The sequence below is a fragment of the Astyanax mexicanus genome, unplaced genomic scaffold (genome assembly GCF_023375975.1).
Source record: "Astyanax mexicanus isolate ESR-SI-001 unplaced genomic scaffold, AstMex3_surface scaffold_33, whole genome shotgun sequence".
In the NCBI taxonomy this organism is placed as follows: domain Eukaryota; kingdom Metazoa; phylum Chordata; class Actinopteri; order Characiformes; family Acestrorhamphidae; genus Astyanax; species Astyanax mexicanus.
The window spans coordinates 4,643,318-4,665,287 of record NW_026040043.1 but is presented as its reverse complement, the minus strand read 5'-3'; the positions used below and the strand labels follow the sequence as shown (position 1 = coordinate 4,665,287).

The window sequence follows — 21,970 nt, the reverse complement described above, 5'->3', positions numbered from 1 at the left end:
TTTGTTTTTGTTTTGTTTGTTTTATTTAATTTTTCTTAAGTTTTCTTTAGTTTCAAACCTAATATACAAAAAAAATTCAATGATGAGGTAGCTAACTAGATGTTTAGCTTTTCAAAAAGAGGCAGACACTGTGGACGAGGTAAGCGACAGGCTACGTGGTGAAAAAGGTGAGTGACTGACTGAGACTGTGTGAGTTAAATTCAGTGATTTCTGTTCGTGTCACACTGAAGATGCATTTATATTTACCTCCTGCTCTGTAAATATGGGGCGGGGTCAGTCAGCGGCAGCTTTGGGTATGCGCAGTTCATTTGCAGTGTGTTTGTGGAGCGGTGAGGTTCTGTTCTGAGTGTGAGAGACTGCACTGTAAGTGTTGTGGGGCGGGGCTTGCTCGCTGAGGACAGTAACTGAAGAACATGTGTGTTCATCTCAAAGTCTCCAAAAGTCTCCAATAACACCACAAAAACTTGCTAGATTTGTAGCTAGTTGCTTTTTTAAAAAAAGTCTTGGAGGGACTGAAAAGTCGCTAAATATTGTGACAAAGTCGCTAAGTTGGCAACACTGATTACCGACAGCATGCATTTATTTATGTTTAAAAAACGTTTGTGTAACCACAAACATAATAAACCTGCATATGTATATATGAACAAACTATATGACTCCATAACTGAATTATTTTACATAAAAATAAAATGGTATGCCAAAACTGTTTAAGAATATCCACAGCATTGCCTGCACTGAAATAGTATTTTCTTGTTTTTAGCAGGATTATTAGTTTTCTGTACTTTTCTTTCGATCTAAACACATTTTAGATGTAAAAGAATTAATATAAAAAATGTCTTTTTAATGTGATTTAGATTCAAAATTTTTGGAGATGATAAAGCAAATGTTTGTTTTCAGCCTTTTTTTTCACTTTGGCACAAAAAGCATGCCTTACACGTCTGGAAACGTCCAAAAACATACTAATTCTCGTAACATGAAATAACCCAATCAGTGTGCTCTGACTTTGGCATGTTGTCCCTGCAGTCTGATTAGCATGGTGGTGTGTTCATGGTGTTAGTGATACAGCAGCACCTCAGTGTCCCTGCAGGACTGAGAATAGTCCACCATCAGCATCCTGTAACCACTGAAGATCTACAAGGTGTTTCAGCTGTAGATTGGAGTGTGTAATACAGTGGAGGACAGTTATTAAACACAGTGCTAATACTCACAATATTACAATACTATGCAAAAATATACAAGTTGTGACCAAAATAATGCTAATAATGTATTATTTAGGCTATTCGTAATATATCCCCCCAGCTGCCACAATAATATTAAAATAATTAGCAACTGAACACAATTATTAAAACATAATAGTGGGTAATTCTAATTTTTGGCAGTGCTATCTTTAAAACAGAAATATTTTTTAAATGTAAAAACTAAAAAAAATAGTAAATAAACCAGTCCTGATACAGGTGATTAGTGTTGTGTAAAGATGGGGTGTCTCTTGTGCAACCCATGTGGTCTATAAAATAGAGCAAAAAACTACATAAAAAAACAACAACTAAAAAACAACAACAATAATAATAATAAACAGAGTTCCTTTTACATCCCAAGAAATCTTTACAGTAAAATGTGTGAAGTGTAAAAAAAAAAGATGGGAGAAGCAACACTGAAGACCTGCCACTCTGGAGAAAAGCCATAGTAGAGGAACAGCCAGTCAGAGGACCTGAACCTGTGTGATGAAGCATAAGGCAGTAAGAGAGACAGATAAGAACACAGCAGTGCAAGACCTTAAAGGACAATAACAGAACTTTTGAACTAAAGTAAAGTGCATTTTAATAACTGCGTTAGTCTATCCAAGAACTAATGATGACATGACAGAGAAACAACCAGTAACACAGAAACAACCAGTAACACAGAAACACAACCAGTAACACAGAAACAACCAGTAACACAGAAACAGAACCAGTAACACAGAAACACAACCAGTAACACAGAAACACAACCAGTAACACAGAATCACAACCAGTAACACAGAAACACAACCAGTAACACAGAAACACAACCAGTAACACAGAATCGCAACCAGTAACACAGAAACACAACCAGTAACACAGAAACACAACCAGTAACACAGAAACAACCAGTAACACAGAATCACAACCAGTAACACAGAAACACAACCATTAACACAGAAACACAACCAGTAACACAGAATCACAACCAGTAACACAGAAACACAACCAGTAACACAGAAACACAACCAGTAACACAGAAACACAACCAGTAACACAGAAACACAAGATGAGTAAAGGCATAATGGAGCTGATCAGTACGGACACAGATTAGAGCCGTCAGTACTGTGCTGACAGCGGGAAACTGGCTAAAACCTCTCTAATAGGTTATTATTGATCAGATTATCTTGCATTTCTAAAGCAACATCCATCTCCAGAGCTTTAGAGACAAATGGTCATTTTGAAATTGGTCTAAGATTTACTCAGACAGAGCTGTCTAGACCTGGCCTTTTAAGAATGGGTGTAACAGCAGCCAAATTCAGAACACTGGGGACATAAGCAGTAGTAAGAGAGGTTTATGAGATGGGATACAGGTGTAGAGATATCAGCAAGACAGAGCTTCAGAAGTGAGGTGGGGCCAGATCGAGTAGGCAGGGTAATATTTAGATTGGGTAATTATCTGTGATGAAGTCAGTCCTGACAGGGCAGAATATGAAGAAGAGACGACCACAAAAGCTAAGAGCAGTGGAAGAGCAGTCAGAGGAGGCAGAGTAAGATTTTTTTTTTTTATATTGAGAAGAGGGAGAGGAATCTGCAGGAGTGAGAGGTTGAAGCTCATTAGTGACAGTGGAAAAGTGTTGTTTAGGATCATGACCAGAAGCTTTAATTAATAGAGAATAATAAACAGAGCCCTGCATTTACTGCAGCTTTATATTTCAGAATGTTTTCAGAAGAGAAGTGAATGAACATGTGAACCAGTTTTCTTATAAAGACGCTCAAAACGTCTGGAAACACAGAGTTCAGGGTAAATCAGGGAGAGGAGTTGGCGGACGGCACAGTTCTGGTCTTAAGGGGAGCTGGAGTGTCCAGGGTGTCAGAAACAGACACAGCACAGCAAGAGACAGAAGAGGAGAGTTTACAGATCACAGACAGAGAAGAAGATCTGATTAGAGCAGAAAAGAACACAGAATCTACAGCAGCAGAATTACAGAACAGAATACAGGTTATAGGATGTGATTTAAGATTAGAAAGAGATTAGCTGTAATCAGTTTATGATCTGAAATTCTGATATACAGACCAGAAACCCCAGCTGGATTATTATGATTTAAAAAGATATTAAAGTAAATTCTTGTGGAATCTTAATAATGAGATGTTCCTTGTTTATGATCACTTATTCCTTTTTACATTTTTTATCGAAAAATACTCACAGTTTCACTGACACGCAGCTGACAGGAACCTTGTGTTCCCCTTCACATTTTTTCCATTATAATGCAATAAGATAATGAGTTTATTATACTTTTATATTTTGAATCTGTTATTTACCTATCATTTTTTTCATATTTTGTCCAAAGTTCTGCATTAACATGATTTTTTTAGGGTACAGAATCTGTATCATATGTGAGAACACTGCAGTGCCCTGCACCTTTGGGTCTTTCCAATGTAACGGGGTTGAATTATTTTAGCTAATAGTAGCAATAATTCCATATTTAGCTTTGTTTACATGCAGAGATGTTGTCCAATCTGACTGCATTAATTATGATTCTAAAACAGTCTGATGAAAATGCTCACTATCTGATCCAAACCATGACGACCAGCATCATATGAGTTTAGTCAGAGTAAGAGCAGTAGGATATTAGCTGAAATTTATTTAAAGGAAATAGAAGAAAATGTTTATTACATTCACTGATTAAAGAAGAGATTACTAATGATTACACCAAACCTCTGGATGATACCAGTACCAGTCGTCCCAGTGAAGGAATTTACAGATATTAACAGGACTGTTTTCAGTGCATATAGAGCACAGCAGCTTCCACCTTTCTCCAGTTCATGGTATATCTAATTTATACTTTAATCTTCATAACGGATGATAAAATAGAAATTCTTAACAGGAGTGTGTGACCTGGGATGCTATTGTAAATAAAGGGACACACATTTTAATTACTTTTATACTTCACAGAAAAATTACATTTAAAAATGTGTTTTTGGAACCAAGTTTACTTGATAAGATAATTGTATAATTTAATGTAAAATTCACGATTGACACGTTACTTTGCATCCTGAGTTGTATACAGACAGATCCCTCAAACAGTGATACGCTCACCAGACCAGTAATCTGCACTGTTTACAGCAGCCATGCACTGAGAAATCCTCTATTAATAATAATAATTAATCCCACAGTGAGGAAAATTACAATCTCCACTTTTAACCTAGTGCTAGTGAACACACACACACACACACACACACTGAGCAGTGAGCACACTCAGAACACACACACACACACACACTGAGCAGTGAGCACATTCAGAACACACACACACTGAGCAGTGAGCACACTCAGAACACACACACACACACTGAGCACACTCAGAACACACACACACACTGAGCAGTGAGCACACTCAGAACACACACACTGAGCAGTGAGCAGTGAGCACACTCAGAACACACTCAGTGATGTTGTGGAATATTGGGAGCACCCAGGAGCAGTGAGGATTAAGGGCAGAACCGTGTCGTTGATGGAGCGCTGCTCTAACCACTGAGCCACCACTGCTCATATTCCAGTAATTCTACATGCTGCTGTTGTCCTGTATATGTGGAGAATGTACTGTAACTCTTTGACTGTAAATGTAATGGATGCAGGAGTTTATATAGCTGTTATTCTTCTATTTAACTGATCACTTAAAGGATTATCCTCCTCGCTCAATGAGATAAAACTGCATTCAGAATGGCCTCAATAGCACTGCTTTATGAATGTGTTCTATTCTGATTGAGCTATTAATTGGAATATTGTCAGATTATCAGGCTGCATGTAAACGTGGTTAATATCATCACATGATATTTAGCACGTTATAAAATTGTAATTTTAGGTCTGAGTGAATCATATCAGAAGAAATAAAATAATTTACATTCAATTCAGGCATACAGACTATTATATACAGGAGACAGGTGTGTTTCTGTCACACATCTTTTCAGCGAATAAGAAGATAAAACTGTTGGGAGCAGATTGTTATATAATTTTATCAAACATTCCTCCTACAGCTGCATTCTCCATTATCTGGTCCAGGGTGTGAATTATCAGAGTCTTATTTGCTTACTGTAATTTTTACAGTACATAAATGATAAATACATTACACCAGCTAATGTAGCACATACCACACTGTACCTTCATAGTCAGAGTCATAAACAATATACAGTATTATACAGCAAAATCAACAGCTAGTCAATCCCACAAACACACACCCAATAGAATAGAATAAAACTTTAATTTTTCTCTGGTTTCACCATACAAAGGACAATTAAGTAACAAACACGTCCATAAAAACAAAACAAACAACATATCAGTAAATAACAATAACACTGCTATAAATAATAAACATGTACAAACCAGGAACAACTTAGTGCAATTTGTTAATGCGTTTGATGGCACCCTTTATTTAGGGTTGCTGGGATACATTTTAGGTGCTGGAGTTCCACTAAAAAGAGCTAGCGATGTTCATGCACATTACATTAACATCTGAAATCTGCACTATTTTACTCTTAATTCCTTTAAATGAACAAAATCACTGTACCAAAATTCACACTGTAATACAATCAGCACCATTTCAGTCTCACATACATAATAAAAAATAAACAACTTTTAAATTTAAAGCTCACATAAAGCTCATTATCTTAAGGCCCTGTCCCACTGCGATTGCGTCTAAATATCCACTAAAGTACGTCCAAATTTATCAGAAAACACTGCGTCCACTGACGCAGTGCGTCCAAATTACGTCCATATTCCGTCTAAATTGAAGTTGGACGTCGACTTCCAACCATATATGGTTGTTTTTTCTAGTGAATCATCATTTCTTCTTGAGTTACAAGAGAGAGAAATCCGTATAACTGTTTGATCCAGCTGTTAAACTGTTATATTAATACCATTTTAACCTTTTTCGTTTCTATATTTTGAAATTCGTTAGATTATATTTTTGTCAACATTTTGGGTTTATTTTCGTTTGTTATTTTTCTAATAAAAATAGAAATTACATAATTTATTTTCGTTTGTTATGCTGTGCAGGAACAGTAGCCTATGCCTATATCTAAAAGTAGCAATAGGCTGGGAAAAAAGCCAGAACATTGAACAAATGCCAGTATAATAACTAAAAACTGGCGGCTAGCAGACGCCTGCAGCATCATTGATTTCTAAGTTTTTTTATGTTTTAATGTTTAAATGTGTTTTAAAGGGGTTTTTAAGCATCTGTAATGCAAAAAAAATATTTTTTACTTCTGACGATTTTTTTTTTCATGTTTGCAAAATTAATGTTTCTTTTATTGTTTCGATAATCAACTCTTTTGGGAGCAGTTATAGGCCCTGAGAAGGGCCTTTGGAATGCTTTGTTTCACAAAATAATTCTTTTCAAGGCTGTAGGAAGAAAGCAGAAACGTGCAAAGCATTGACATGTAAAAATCAAATATGCAAGTACATTTTAAAAACAGTTTCAATGTTCAAAATCGCTTGGCGGCAACCCTTCCTCTTGGCTGGCATCTTGGAAAGTGTGGAAAAGCGATGGACGCCAGAAAAATATTTTTATGGACGTCGACGTCCACCTGTACGTGCCGTCCAAATATCCACTAAAATACGTCCATATTAGTCGCCGTCTATTCCGAAAATTTTGGGAGGTACCAAAACCACTTTTGCGTCTAAAGTGGACGGCAATGTCTAAACTACGTCCACTTGGACGGTGCCATCCAAATATCCACTAAACTACGTCCAGATTGCGTCTAAATATCCACTAAATATCCACTAAACTGCGTCCACTGAAATTTGGACGTACTTTAGTGGATATTTAGACACAATCGCAGTGGGACAGGGCCTTTACATAGCATAAACACTTATTACACATTTCAGTAGTTAAAGCACAGAGAAGCTGGTGTTTTTTAGAGGCTGAATTATAGAAAAAGCTGCAGCAGAGCAGCTAAACTATACAGCTGAGTTCTGTATTAAAACAGCAGGAGAACAGAAACACAAACCCACTTTAAAACCTTTAACCTGCTGCTGTAATAAATCCTTTATTAAAACACTGAATTACAGATCATATAAAAGTACAGAGAGTGAGATTCTCCTTCTGAACCCATTAGAACAGACCCTATGCTAAGCTAAGCGGCTAATGTATTCTCCATCTTTTCATTCTCTGATAAAACTGATCCAGTAGAGGTGGGCTGATCGATCCAAATATCGATAATATCGATACCAACGCTGGTATTGGTATTGAGCAATACTCGTGTAAAAATATCGATATTCAAGCTTTTTTCTCTGCCGCACGCACTGACTGCTGCGCACGAGGATTCACCACAGTCTACTCTCTGGTCTCTTGTTGTTGCACATGCGTCACATGGCTCAGCAAAGCCAGCCAAACCGCCATGCAGGCAGGCTCAGCCTGGCCCCGCCCACTCAGCGCTCTCCTCGAGTCGATACGCCTCTACCTCAGGAGATTTGTGTTGAGTGATATTTTTTTACACTCTGTTTATTTAAGAAAAAACTTGCATTTGAATTGCACTGAAAGGAAGACAATTCCTTATTTTTTATTGTTTTTCCAAATGACAATTCTATTAAAAAAAAGAAACAAAGAACTAGAAAAGATGTCTAGTGAGGGGAGAATTTTTATTTTATTTTTAAATATTTTTTTACTTTATATTTAAACTTTGTTTTGTTACTGTTCCATTGTTTCTAAACAAAAATGTTGATTGTGATACTAAAGTATTTTGTTATCACTTACAATGTTTGGTGAAATTATATCCTAGGTTTTTGGATCATTTGGATCTATAAAGCTTAAATATTAAAAAGTATCGGTATCAGTATCGATATCGGCAAGACTGGCCCTGCGTTTACTTGGTATCGGATCGATACCAAAATTCCCGGTATCGCCCACCTCTATGATCCAGAACAGGCTTATCTTGGACTGTGGTGTTACACAATGCTTCATGAAGCTTTCAGTGTAAAGTCTGGACGTTTCAATCTGGTTAGTGTGAATGAGCTTCAGTGAAACAGAATGAATCTTGTAGGAAATGAAACTGGACAGTAGAAGCAGCGTAGAGACGAGTATCAGAAGCTTCACTGAATCATTTTCTGATTAAACTGCTTCAGCTGTGTTAATGATCCAGAAGCTTGGTAATGGTCATCACTAGTGTAAAGCTGTAGCAGTGAGGATGTAGAAAAGGACATTTCATAGCTCTATAATGAGGGAAAGCAGCACAGAGCTCAGTGTATCTCCAGCCTGCAGTAAAAGCTTTATTCTGAAGTGTTTAGCAGCAGCCAGAGGCTGGAGTTTCCTGCTGATTCAGAATAAGAGCGTCCTCTGCAGGGGGAGAGGAGTATCACCTATTTGTCACGCTGCCTCGTTCTCCTTCCACATTACCGGACTCCATTTCCCAGAATCCTGTTGATTATGACACCAACAGTATCCGTTCTACTTCACCCAATCACATTTCGCTCCGACGCTCTGATTCCCCGGTGTTCTGAGTTAGTTCCGGTTCATACCCATCTAGCTCCGGTATTTAAGTCTGCAGTTTGTAAACAAACACCGCGAGGTATTGTTAACTGATGTTGCATACTAAGCGTTCTCCTATCGTTTCTCGTTTTGGCTTTATGATTACGACTCTGTTTTTGGATTATTGGTTTATGTCTTTTGTCTTGCCCTTATTGGATTTATTGCATGGTTGGACTGATACTCGGTTACGAACTCGGACTGTACTTTCGACTACGTCTTGGTTTTTCGGTGAGATCTTTGTTTGCCTGGCTTTACTGTTTCTTGTTATACTGCCTGTTAATAAACCTGTTTGCTTATTTTACTCGGCTTGCGTCACTCCTCACTACCTGGCGTTACATAATACCTCGCCGCTAGTGATGGCCGAGTTAAATAATCTTCAACAGGCAGTCGGTAACCAGGGGAGGGTTCTCGAACAGCATAGCCAGTTGTTCGAGAGCTTTGCTAACACCGTTACCACTCTTACTACTCAGCAGTCTGAGCAGCACTCTCAGTTAGCTCGGATCACTACGAGCCTCCAAGATATTGCTAATCAGCTTGCTCAGCTGAGAGTAGCCACGCCAGCTAGCTTAGCCTCCGCTAACCAGGCCTCTGTTAGCTCTCCAGCTAGCGCTCCCAGCTATCCTTCGGCGGCTGCTTTTCCGGTAAGCAAACCCGATAAATATGATGGCTCTCCGGATTTGTGCAGAGGTTTCCTTTTGCAAATGTCACTGTTTTTTGCCAATTCTCTTGTGAGCGTCGATGCAGCGCGTATTTCATTTTTTATATCGCGCCTTACCGGTAGAGCTTTGGATTGGGCTACTGCTATCTGGCCTAGCATTGAGCATAGCACCTACGAACACTTTCTCAGTGAGTTTAAGCTGGTTTTTGATCACCCTCATCACGGACAATCTCAGGGGGAGTTATTAGTCCAGTTACGTCAGGGAAATCGGTCTGTTTCTGATTATGCTCTGGAATTTCGCACTCTGGCTGCGGGTAGTGGTTGGAATGAACCGGCGCTACGAGTGATGTTTCGTAACGGACTCAGGGCAGATGTGCTATCCGAATTAGCATGCAAAGACGACGGATTACCCCTTGATGAACTAATCTCGCTAGCCATTAGACTGGATCAGCTTAAACAAAGCTCTGTACCTGGTCGTAGAGCTGGTATCCCTACTCCTCATCTCGCTACGCCCCGAGCATCTGGATATACTCCTCGGTCCACTTTCAGGGAGGAAGAACCCATGCAAGTGGATGCTACCCGTCTATCGAGTGAAGAGAAGAGGCGACGACTTCAGGCTGGATTATGCTTTTACTGTGGAAGAGCGGGGCACATGTTACGCGAGTGTCGGAGCTGCCCTCCCCGAGTACAGCGAAAACAGTCGTCAGGCTCGTCCAACGGTGGGCAATCCCATGGTTACCATGGCAACCCGGACCGTCCATATGAGCCACCTGCTTCTGACTCGGGAAAGCGTGTGGAGGGGGTTCCACACGCTAAGAGGGTAAGCCGACTAAGCTCTGACATGTTTTCACGATCATTTATTATATCAGTTATTCTGTTCTGCCAGTCCTCTTCCTGTGTTTTTCCAGCTCTGATTGATTCCGGTGCTGAGGGGAACTTTATTAATGAGGAGCTGGCCAGAAGTCTCCAGATCCAGTTCGAGTGCCTGGAGAATCCAATGAGGCTGTCAGCGGTGGATGGGACCCCAGTAGGACAAGGAGCCGTATCCCACATCACCACACCAGTCAAACTGAACGTCAGCGCCCTGCATTCTGAGGAGACCAGGTTTTTTGTAATGAAGGACACTAGCTATCAGATTATTTTAGGACTTCCTTGGTTGAAAAAACACAACCCTCTGATTTCTTGGTCTAATTGTGAAATCATTTCTTGGTCTCCTTACTGTCATGATCACTGTATTACTGGTCCTAAATTGTTGATTCAGGCTACTACTGTAGAGAGCCCAGGTCAGGAATCACTTACACAGATTCCTTCCGATTATGCAGATTTATCTGAAGTATTTAGCAAATCTCGTGCCACTCAACTTCCCCCACATCGTTCTTATGACTGTGCAATTGAACTTATTAATAACCAGATACCTCCTAAATCACGCATTTACCCATTAACTCAGGTTGAGGAATGCGCTATGGAGGAATACGTTCAGGAAGCTCTAGCTCAGGGGTTTATTCGTCCTTCCACCTCTCCCGTGGCTGCATCCTTCTTCTTTGTTAAGAAGAAGGATGGAGGTCTTCGCCCCTGTATCGATTATCGCCAACTCAATGCTGTTACCAAGACATATCCGTACCCACTGCCTCTAGTTCCGGTGGCTCTTGAACAATTACGTGGAGCCTCCTTATTCACTAAGTTAGACCTCCGTAGTGCCTATAATTTGGTAAGAATCAGAGAGGGTGATGAGTGGAAAACTGCCTTTTCGACCACCAGGGGGCACTATGAGTATTTAGTTATGCCTTTTGGTCTCAAGAATGCCCCTTCCGTTTTTCAATCCTTCATTAATGACGTACTCCGTGATATGTTAGGACGATTTGTCATAGTATATATTGACGATATCCTTATTTACTCACCTGATCTACATACTCATGTCTCTCATGTACGCGCTGTACTTACTCGATTACTGCAGAATCAGCTTTTCGTCAAAGCAGAGAAATGCGAATTTCATATGTCTACTATTTCCTTTTTAGGATATGTGATCAGTACTACTGGTATAACTATGGATGATAGGAAGGTTCAAGCTGTTGCTAATTGGCCTCGTCCCAAATCAGTCAAGGAATTACAGAGATTTCTGGGTTTTGCTAACTTTTATCGTAGATTTATACGTAATTATAGTTCAGTAGCTGCCCCACTTACAAACTTGCTAAAAGGTAATGCCCGAAAATTGGTTTGGTCAGAAGAAGCATCTGTTGCATTCTCTTCTCTCAAGGAAGTGTTTATTACGGCCCCTTTATTGAAACACCCCGAGCCTAAGGAACCTTTTGTAGTCGAAGTTGATGCGTCCAGTGTAGGGGTTGGAGCCGTACTCTCCCAACATTTCGGTTCCCCCAGTAAGATGCACCCGGTGGCTTATTTCTCTCATAAGCTCTCCCCAGCTGAACGTAATTATGGAATTGGCGATCGTGAGCTTTTGGCTATTAAGCTAGCTTTAGAGGAGTGGAGACATTGGTTGGAGGGATCATTACATCCCTTTGTAGTAATCACTGACCACAAGAATTTGGAGTATTTAAGATCCATGAAATGTTTAAATTCACGTCAGGCTCGTTGGTCGGTTTTCTTTGCACGTTTTGATTTCGTTATCACCTATCGACCAGGTTCCAGAAACACCAAGGCAGATGCTCTCTCTAGAATTTACGAGGACGAGAGTTTAGAAAGCTCAGAACCCTCTACTATTCTGAAACCAGGCATTGTGGTAGCTCCCATCCGATGGGAGATCTCAGAAGAAATTGATCGGATTAACTCCACTTCACAGCCCCCTGCACAGTGTCCCTCAGATAAAACCTATGTACCTGACCAGTGTAGAGATAGACTTATCACATGGGCCCACACTTCTCTCACTTCAGGACATCCTGGTGAGACTCGAACACATGAATTATTGGAGAATCATTTTTGGTGGGAAAACATGCGCTCGGACATTCATGACTTTGTTGCGTCTTGTACTATTTGTGCTCAGTGTAAAACTCCTCGTACTCTCCCCGCTGGCAAATTAGTGCCATTGCCCGTACCTGCTCGACCCTGGTCACATCTTGCAGTTGATTTTGTTACAGACCTCCCTGAATCTATGGGTCAGACAGTGATCATGACAGTCATAGATCGATTCTCTCGCGGTGTGAGATTCATTCCTTTTTGTAAAATGCCCGTTGCCTTAGAAACTGCTGAAGCTTTGTTTAATCATGTGTTTCGTGTGTTTGGTATCCCGGAGGATATTGTTTCCGACCGCGGTCCTCAATTCATTTCTCAAGTCTGGTCAGCCTTTATGAATAGATTAGGTATTTCTGTTAGTTTATCCTCTGGCTACCATCCTCAAAGTAACGGCCAATGTGAACGAATGAATCAGGAGCTAGGTAAATTTTTGAGAATATATTGTTCTAACAACATTCACGATTGGGCTAAATTCCTTCCTTGGGCCGAACTAGCTCAGAACTCTTTGATCAGTTCCACCACAAAATTGACTCCTTTTCAGTGTTTTTTAGGCTACCAGCCACCCATCATGCCCTGGTCAGCTGAACCCTCCAACATTCCTGCAGTTGATGATTGGATGCGTCGGAGCGAGGAAGTGTGGGAGGAGACTCACAGGCGTATTGAGGCAGTATTACAGCGACAGAAAAGACAGGCTGATCGCCTACGTCGCGAGGCCCCCCTCTATTCTCCTGGAGATCGGGTTTGGCTGTCAACCAGGGATTTCCGGCAACCAGATTCACATAAGAAACTTTCAGCTAAGTACATTGGACCTTTTAAGATTATTAAGAGAATTAATGAAGTCACCTACCGTCTTGATTTGCCTCCTCATTACCGTGTTTGTCCTTCGTTTCATGTATCTTTGTTAAAGCCGGTTATCCCTGGTCCGTTGGATGAGACGTCGCTTGGGTCGCTTCCTCCTCCTTCGGTGGCTGTGGATGGTGATCCAGTCTATGCGGTGGAACGACTGCTGGACTCCAGGCGGAGAGGGGGAGCCCTGGAGTACCTGGTGGACTGGAGGGGTTACGGACCAGAGGAAAGGAGCTGGGTGCCTGCGAGGGATGTTCTGGACCCACTAATGGTGGAGGACTTTCATCGGTCTCATCCGTCTCGTCCGGCTCCACGCCCCAGAGGTCGCCCCAGGAAGAGGTCTCCGGTTCCTCGACGGAGTAGACGTCGTGGTTCAGTTTCTGCCCTTTCTTCCAGCTCCGTCCGCGGCTCCAGGAGAGGTCGTCCAAGGTCCAGGGTTCCCGTCCGTTCCGATCCCGCTTCTGCATTGCCTGTCCGGGACGCCGCTGGGGGGGAGGAGGTGGTTTCCTTGCATCGTCCTCATCCTTCGGCTCCTTCGGACTCTTTGGAGGGGGGAACTGTCACGCTGCCTCGTTCTCCTTCCACATTACCGGACTCCATTTCCCAGAATCCTGTTGATTATGACACCAACAGTATCCGTTCTACTTCACCCAATCACATTTCGCTCCGACGCTCTGATTCCCCGGTGTTCTGAGTTAGTTCCGGTTCATACCCATCTAGCTCCGGTATTTAAGTCTGCAGTTTGTAAACAAACACCGCGAGGTATTGTTAACTGATGTTGCATACTAAGCGTTCTCCTATCGTTTCTCGTTTTGGCTTTATGATTACGACTCTGTTTTTGGATTATTGGTTTATGTCTTTTGTCTTGCCCTTATTGGATTTATTGCATGGTTGGACTGATACTCGGTTACGAACTCGGACTGTACTTTCGACTACGTCTTGGTTTTTCGGTGAGATCTTTGTTTGCCTGGCTTTACTGTTTCTTGTTATACTGCCTGTTAATAAACCTGTTTGCTTATTTTACTCGGCTTGCGTCACTCCTCACTACCTGGCGTTACACTATTAGCCTCAGCTGGATCAAACTCAACTATTAACCAAACTAATAAAACTATAATAATAACTAAACTAACATTTATAACCAGATAAATCTAATCTAATCTAACTCAGTAAATAAATTCAATATTAAAAGTCCCTGTTTATTTTTACTGAACATAATTTAACCCTTCTTTAGTCATAATAGTTACATTTATCACAGGTAATAATAACCAGTGTTACTGTGGTCAGTAATATTACTATAGTACAGTCCTCTGATTTAAATCACTGTTATACAGGTAATGATGTTTAGATTTATATACTTTAACCAAATCAATATTTTACCCTTTAAATGATTAAAAAACATCAAATCATTACCAGAACATGTATTTCTTATTTATTTAATTTGTATTTAATTTAGTAAATATTCTTTACTACACAGTAAATTTGCCAGTGTTAACTTAACACTAACAGTGTTTATTTAACACTGTCCAATTTACTGTGTATATTTTGATTAGTTCTATATTATTTAATAATTAATTAACCACAAGGATGTTGCTGAGAACACAAAATATGCATTAACGTGTTTGTGTATGTGTGTGTGTGTGTGTGTGTGTGTTTAGAGTGGAGCATGGAGGGAACATCAGAATGAAAACAGGACTAAAGAAATGTAAGTACACACACAAACACACACACACACACTCATAGACACAAAGAACACACACACACACACTCAAAAATACACACACACTCATAGACACAAAACACACACACACACACTCAAAAATACACACACACTCAAAAATACACACACACACATACACACAAAAAACACACACACACACACTCATACACACAAAAACACACACACTCATACACACAAAAACACAAACACACACACTCAAAAATACACACACACTCATACACACACACATACACACACATACAAAAATACACACACATTCATACACACAAAAATACACACACACACACACTCAAAAATACACACACACACTCATACACACACAAATACACACACACACTCATACACACAAAAAACACACACACACACACACTCAAAAATACACACACACACACTCATACACACACAAATACACACACACACTCATACACTCAAAAATACACACACACTCATACACACAAAAATACACACACACTCAAAAATACACACACACTCATACACACACAAATACACACACACATACACACACATACAAAAATACACACACACTCATACACACAAAAATACACACACACACACACACACATACAAAAATACACACACATTCATACACACAAAAATACACACAAACTCATACACACAAAAAACACACACACACACACACTCAAAAATACACACACACACTCATACACACACAAATACACACACACACTCATACACACAAAAATACACACACACACACACACTCATACACACAAATACACACACACACACACACTCATACAAAAATACACACACAAATACACACACACACTCATAGACACAAAAACACACACACACACTCAAAAATACACACACACTCATAGACACAAAAAACACACACACACACACTCAAAAATACACACACACACACTCATAGACACAAAAACACACACACACACACTCAAAAATACACACACACACTCACACAAAAACACACACACACTCATACACACACTCATACACACAAAAATATACACACACAAAAACACACACACTCATACACACAAAAATACACACACACACACTCATACACACGCAAATACACACACTCACTCAAAAATACACACACACTCATACACACACACTCATACAAAAATACACATACACACAAAAATACACAGACACACAAAAATACACAGACACTCATACACACAAAAATATACACACAAATACACACACTCTCTCATACACACAAAAATACACACACACTCATACACACAAAAATACACACACACACTCATTAAAAAATACACACACACTCATACACACACTCATACACAAAAATATACACAAACTCTCATACACACCTAAATACACACACACACTCATACACACAACAATATACATACACGCAAAAATATACACACACAAAAATATACACACACCCATTAATACACACGCAAATACACACACACTCATATACACAAAAACACACACACACACACACACACAAATACACACACACTCATATACACAAAAACACACACACACTTATACACACAGAAATACACACATATACACACAACAATATACACACACTCATGCACGCAAAAATATACACACACAAAAATATACACACCAAAACACACACTTACACTAATACACACACACATTTAAATACACACAAAAACACACACTCACACAAATACACACTAATACACACACACACACACACAAACACTCTCTCTTACACAGACAAAAGCACACATACACACACAAACAGTTATACACACACTCACAGACACTCAAACACACACTCACAAACACTCTCTCAAACACACACACACACACACACACAAACAGTTACACACACACTCACACTCTCTCTCTAATGTGTGTTCTTGTGTTCAGACGGCTGTGATCTCACACTGGATCCAAACACAGCGTACAGACGTCTCTCTCTGAGTGAAGAGAACAGGAGGGTGGAGAGAGGAGGGCTGCAGTCGTATCCTGATCATCCAGAGAGATTTGATTGGTGGGCGCAGGTTCTGAGTAGAGAGAGAGTTACTGGACGCTGTTACTGGGAGGCTGAGTGGAGCGGAAGAGGAACTGATGTAGCTCTGAGTTATAAAACCATCAGCAGGAAAGGAGGTTCAGACTCTCGGTTTGGAGGGAATGAAAAGTCCTGGAGTCTGGTGATCAATAATAACAGTTACTCTGTTCATCACAATAAACACAGAACTGATCTCCCTCCTCCTCCCTCTCCCTCTAACAGAGTAGGAGTGTATGTGGACTGTCCCGCCGGTACTCTGTCCTTCTACACCATCTCCTCTCATACACACACACACTCCTCACACACACCCTCACACACACCCTCACCCACCCAAACACTCACACACCTACACACATTCTACACCACATTCACTGAACCGCTCTATGCTGGGTTTTATGTTTATTCTGGCTCCTCAGTGCGTCTGTGTGATATAGAATAGTGTGTTTGTTTATGTGTGTGTGAGAGAGAGATGGATTGTGAGTGATGGTGTTTGTGTGAAAGTGTGTATGTGCTTTTTTTGTGTGTGTGTGTGTGTGTGTGTGTGCGTGCGTGTGTGTGTGTGCGTGTGAAAGAGTGTAAGTGTGCATTAGTATATGTCTGAGACTGTGTTTGTGTGAGAATGTGTGTAATTGTGTGTGTGTGTGTGAGTGAGTGTGCAAATCTTTATCATTATAATCTACAATTAAATTGTTTATGTAAATCTATTGTTTATGATTATGAGTTTTATATTATTGGTAATTAAATCATTATGATTGTAAATATATTGTTTATGATTGTGAGTTTATTGTTTATTATTGGTAATTAAATATATATGATTGTAAATATATTGTTTATGATTGTGAGTTTATTGTTTAAGAACAGTAAATATTATAAATATAAATAGGACAGATATCAGTGAACAGAAGCTCTGAAGATCTCAGTGATTTTTAAGCTTCATCACAGAAATCTGTTATATGAAATGATTATGAGCGTCCTGTATCTGATATCTGAGAATATTCTGTACAGAATCTGATAATCTGATATTAAATTCTTCTTCAGATGTGAGATTATCATGTGCTGTGTTAAGTTTACCTCAGAAATCTGATGATGGAGCTGGAAATTACGTTACACCTGCATTCCAATTAAACATCACAATAATTTTACACAATTTCAAAATAAAAGGTATTTATTGTTAATGAAAATGAACAAAATAATGAAACTGCAGTTGAAAAAAAGTTTTTGGTAATTTAAGTAAAAAAAAACAGTAATTAAAAAAAAACTCAATTTGCCAGCGAGAACAGAGGTGTTAAAATAAATGTAGGACACTGACATCAGACTCACTGAATATGAAAAAGAAATAAAATAAACTAAGAAAATAAACTTTATAAGAGATAAAAAATAAATGAATAATAGGTAGTGATGTTATCCTGTTATTATTTTATTGACCCTCAGTTCTACAGTGTTGAGGTTCTGTACAGACGCATGCAGTGCTGCCTCTGTCCTGCAGATGTCACCATTACCCAGATTTAGAAGTGCACACCAGAGAAGTTTTCAAACAAAACTGAAAAATAAGGAAAGAAAAAAGGCAGAAATGCAGAAAAGGATGTATATTAATAAATGAAAGTGGAGACATGACATATCTTGGGTTCATACGGTCTGCAATATATATTTGCATGTGTACTGTCTCAGTTTTGTAGGTTCTGTTGCTGCACTAACAACACTTCATTGGTTACATAAGAGTTAAAGAAGACATATTTCTTTAATTATTTTAGGCATTCATCCACCCCCATGCTTAACAGACATGTTTTCACTTGTTTAGAGAGCTAGACAGCTGCTTATAGGAGCCCATGGCTGCTGATTGTTGGGGTGAGGTTGAAGAGAATTCAGAGTTTTCATAAAGCATAAAATTTATCACCATCGTACCAAATCTTTATTTAATAATAACTGTGAATAAGCCACAGTCATAACAAACTAATTTAGTATGAAATCTTTGTAAAGGTTATCTAATGTCAGGTTGGATGTAGCTATAACGTCCAGTCACAACACATTATTTTTAACATTACCATATTTATAGTTATATATTAAAACTGCTAGATATTTGTCATCAGCAAACTCTTAAAACATGTCATTTAGCAGTTCCTACACAGCGACAGAGACAACAGTGCTGAGATAACACTGATTTTCTTACAATCTGAAGCTTATAATGACTAAAACAACTCAAATTGAGCATAAGAGTTAAATCTCTCAATAAATGAGAGATGTGAATGACCACACCCATCCCTCACATGGACTCTTCGCTCTGATGCCGTCCGGCAGAAGATACAAGAGCATCCGAGCCCCCACTACTCTCCACTACTCGCAACAGCTTCATCCACCAGGCAGTCAGACTCCTCAACACACAGAGATAGAACTGAACCCCACCCACCCACCACTCACCCAACACACTCACACAAAACTAAACTGAACACCCCACCCCCCCCTTTACACACACAAAGACTGAACTTCACCCACACACACACACACTCAGCACACAGAGGCTGACATGTCTTTATTCCTATCAGCAATATTTGCTGCTACTCTTAAAAACTATAAACTCTCTACCTCAGTAACTGCTGTGATTATTTATGTTCTATATGTTACAGTATGTTACACATCTCTGCACCTTATCCTCACTATACACTTTATTATACCGTATCGGTACTGCACTGCACTGTCCTGTCTTTAAATTGTCTCATCTTTTGTATTTATTGTATTTATTGTTATTTAGTGTTATAATTATAATTTTATGTTGCACTGTCGTCACTCCTGCACTTTATGTTGTCTATTGCTTGTTGTTCTATGTTGCACCATGGTTCCGGAGGAACGTAATTTCATCACACTGTGTACCTGTACTCAGATGTAATGACAATAAAAGCCTCTTGACTTGACTTGACTTGAAATCTCATTCTAAATTCATAAAAAATAAAATACACCAATCTAGCTTACAATTTAAGTATTTGTAACTAATCCAATAGGTTCATATTCATTCTAGACACAATAATAACACAGTTTTAGAGTAAAGTAAAATAATAAAAGCACAAGGAGACACTCGTAAGATTCTACCATTTATTACACATGATGACATTCTTAAATAAAATCGCTTCACTCAACAGTTCTTGCATAGATATATTACAATACCAATTTAAAAAAGAATTATGAAACAAACCAACAACAAAAATAAACTCTTCTTTTTTTTCCTTAATAAAGAACATTGTCATACTAATATCATATAATACAAATCATATTTGGAAATGCTTTTTACAGCAAAGAAAACAACTTAAAGGAATGGAGCGAGAGATCGGAGTGGAATAACTGGGAAAGAGAGCAGGAGGAGAGTGATGGATTTACAGGAGGAAACTTGGGAGAAGTCCGTAAATAGGAAAATCGACACAGAGACACTCTTTCAGTGTCAAACATTGACGGACTGATGGATGAAAAACTTCCCAAGCTGTTTGTGTTGAGGTTCAGCCTGAGTTCAGGTTTTCTCTGAAGTTCTGAATCAGTGTTGTGAATTAGGTTCATTCAGAGTTCTGAAAAAAAGATGTTGGTGGAGTGGGTTCATCTGTACACAGGAAATCCAAAGCAAAGTTAGGACACAGTTTTGTTCTTGAGGAGTTTATGAGGGAATGTAACATGTAACACAATACAAAACTGACGTAACAAACATTAAACACAAGACACTCGAGAACATGAAGACACGCCTGTTTTAAAGTTGGTTTTACAGGACTGGAGGAAAGTTGGAAAGTTCTAGGCATTAATAGAGTAAAGGTGTGGTAGAAGCTGCAAAGTACTGGGTAATTATGATAAAATATAAGATATGTTCCAATACACACAGCAAATTTCTGGAGTTCTAAAATCTGGAGTTAAACAAAAATGTGTGAAAGTGTTAAATTGTGGGAGTTTATTCTCCAACTTAAACCACAAGTTGAGTTGAGGGGAACTCTTTGGTGGTGTAGAGTTTATTTCAGAGTTTATTCCAAGGTGTTGAGGAGCGTGACTGAACTCTCTAATGGGCGTGTCCCCCAATCCTAGCTCATCATCAGTGTGTAGTCTTGCCCACCAGGGCTCTTTCCATGAGTTGTTACATTACATTTTATATAATGGTTGTTTGCTTAGCTCTTGTGTTGTTGGCTGTAAGAGCAAGTTACCATCTTCTGTAATGTAAAATGTGACAAAAAGGAAAATGGAAAAATACACTGGCATACATTTGTTGAGCATGAAATTAGTAATTATGCTTTTTGTTGTCATTTCTACTCCTAAATATTCCAGGGTTTTAAAATATTACAATGTTTTTTTTTATAATATTAGTTTCATAACACACTTTGTATTGTTTGTTAACACTGTGAAAGAGTTTATGTTAAAAATAACTCCAGCTGAGAGTTGTATTTTGCTCTAGATGGGATAAATATTTTTACTCCCACAACAGTTCAGATTTAACTCCTGAACAGAGTTAAAGGGCCAAAAACTCCCAGAAAAGAGTTACTTTAACTGCCCAACAGGTTAGACCTTCAAGGTTCTGTAAAATATCTTAGAAATGGGTCTTTATACCAGTCATACCTGGTTCAAATATTAATCCTGACCCTAACCTTAACCTTAGTCCAAAAGCTAATCCTCACTCTGACCCTAAATTAATTCAAATCATAACCCTGGATAAAATTCTTACTCTGACTCTAAACTAATTGAAATTATAACCCTGGAAAAATCTAACCTTAACCTCAGTCTAAAAGCTTAACCTGACCCTCAGTCTGGCCCTAAATCTAGCCCTGGTACTAAACCCTACCCAGACCCTAACCTACCCTTAACCATCACCCATAACCTTAATTTAGCCCTGGTTTAAATTCTAAACCTTACATTAACCACCTCAGCACAAAAGCTAAACCTCTACCCCTCACTCAGATCCTAACCCTAGCCCTGGTCTAAATCTGAACCTCAGCCTAAAGCTAATTTGTCTGACCCTAAACTCACCCT

At 39.2% G+C, this 21,970-nt stretch overlaps 2 protein-coding genes across 5 annotated transcripts in view; both read left to right on the top strand.

The window, feature by feature from the left end:
• Window positions 1-17,956, top strand: part of LOC125789953 (uncharacterized) — a 91,058-nt gene extending 73,102 nt beyond the window's left edge. For 2 of the 3 annotated variants that reach the window (XM_049473053.1, XM_049473051.1), the window contains 2 exons: window positions 14,870-14,916; window positions 16,843-17,956. In XM_049473053.1, the coding sequence (XP_049329010.1) occupies window positions 14,870-14,916; window positions 16,843-17,423 (628 nt within the window). In that variant the 3' untranslated portion in view covers window positions 17,424-17,956. The remainder of the gene's footprint in view (window positions 1-14,869; window positions 14,917-16,842) is intronic. The other variant, XM_049473050.1, reaches the window with a different exon arrangement.
• LOC125789955 (uncharacterized) overlaps window positions 1-21,970 on the top strand; it is a 176,463-nt gene that overhangs the window by 81,087 nt on the left and 73,406 nt on the right. The gene's annotated exons all lie outside the window — the stretch shown is intronic.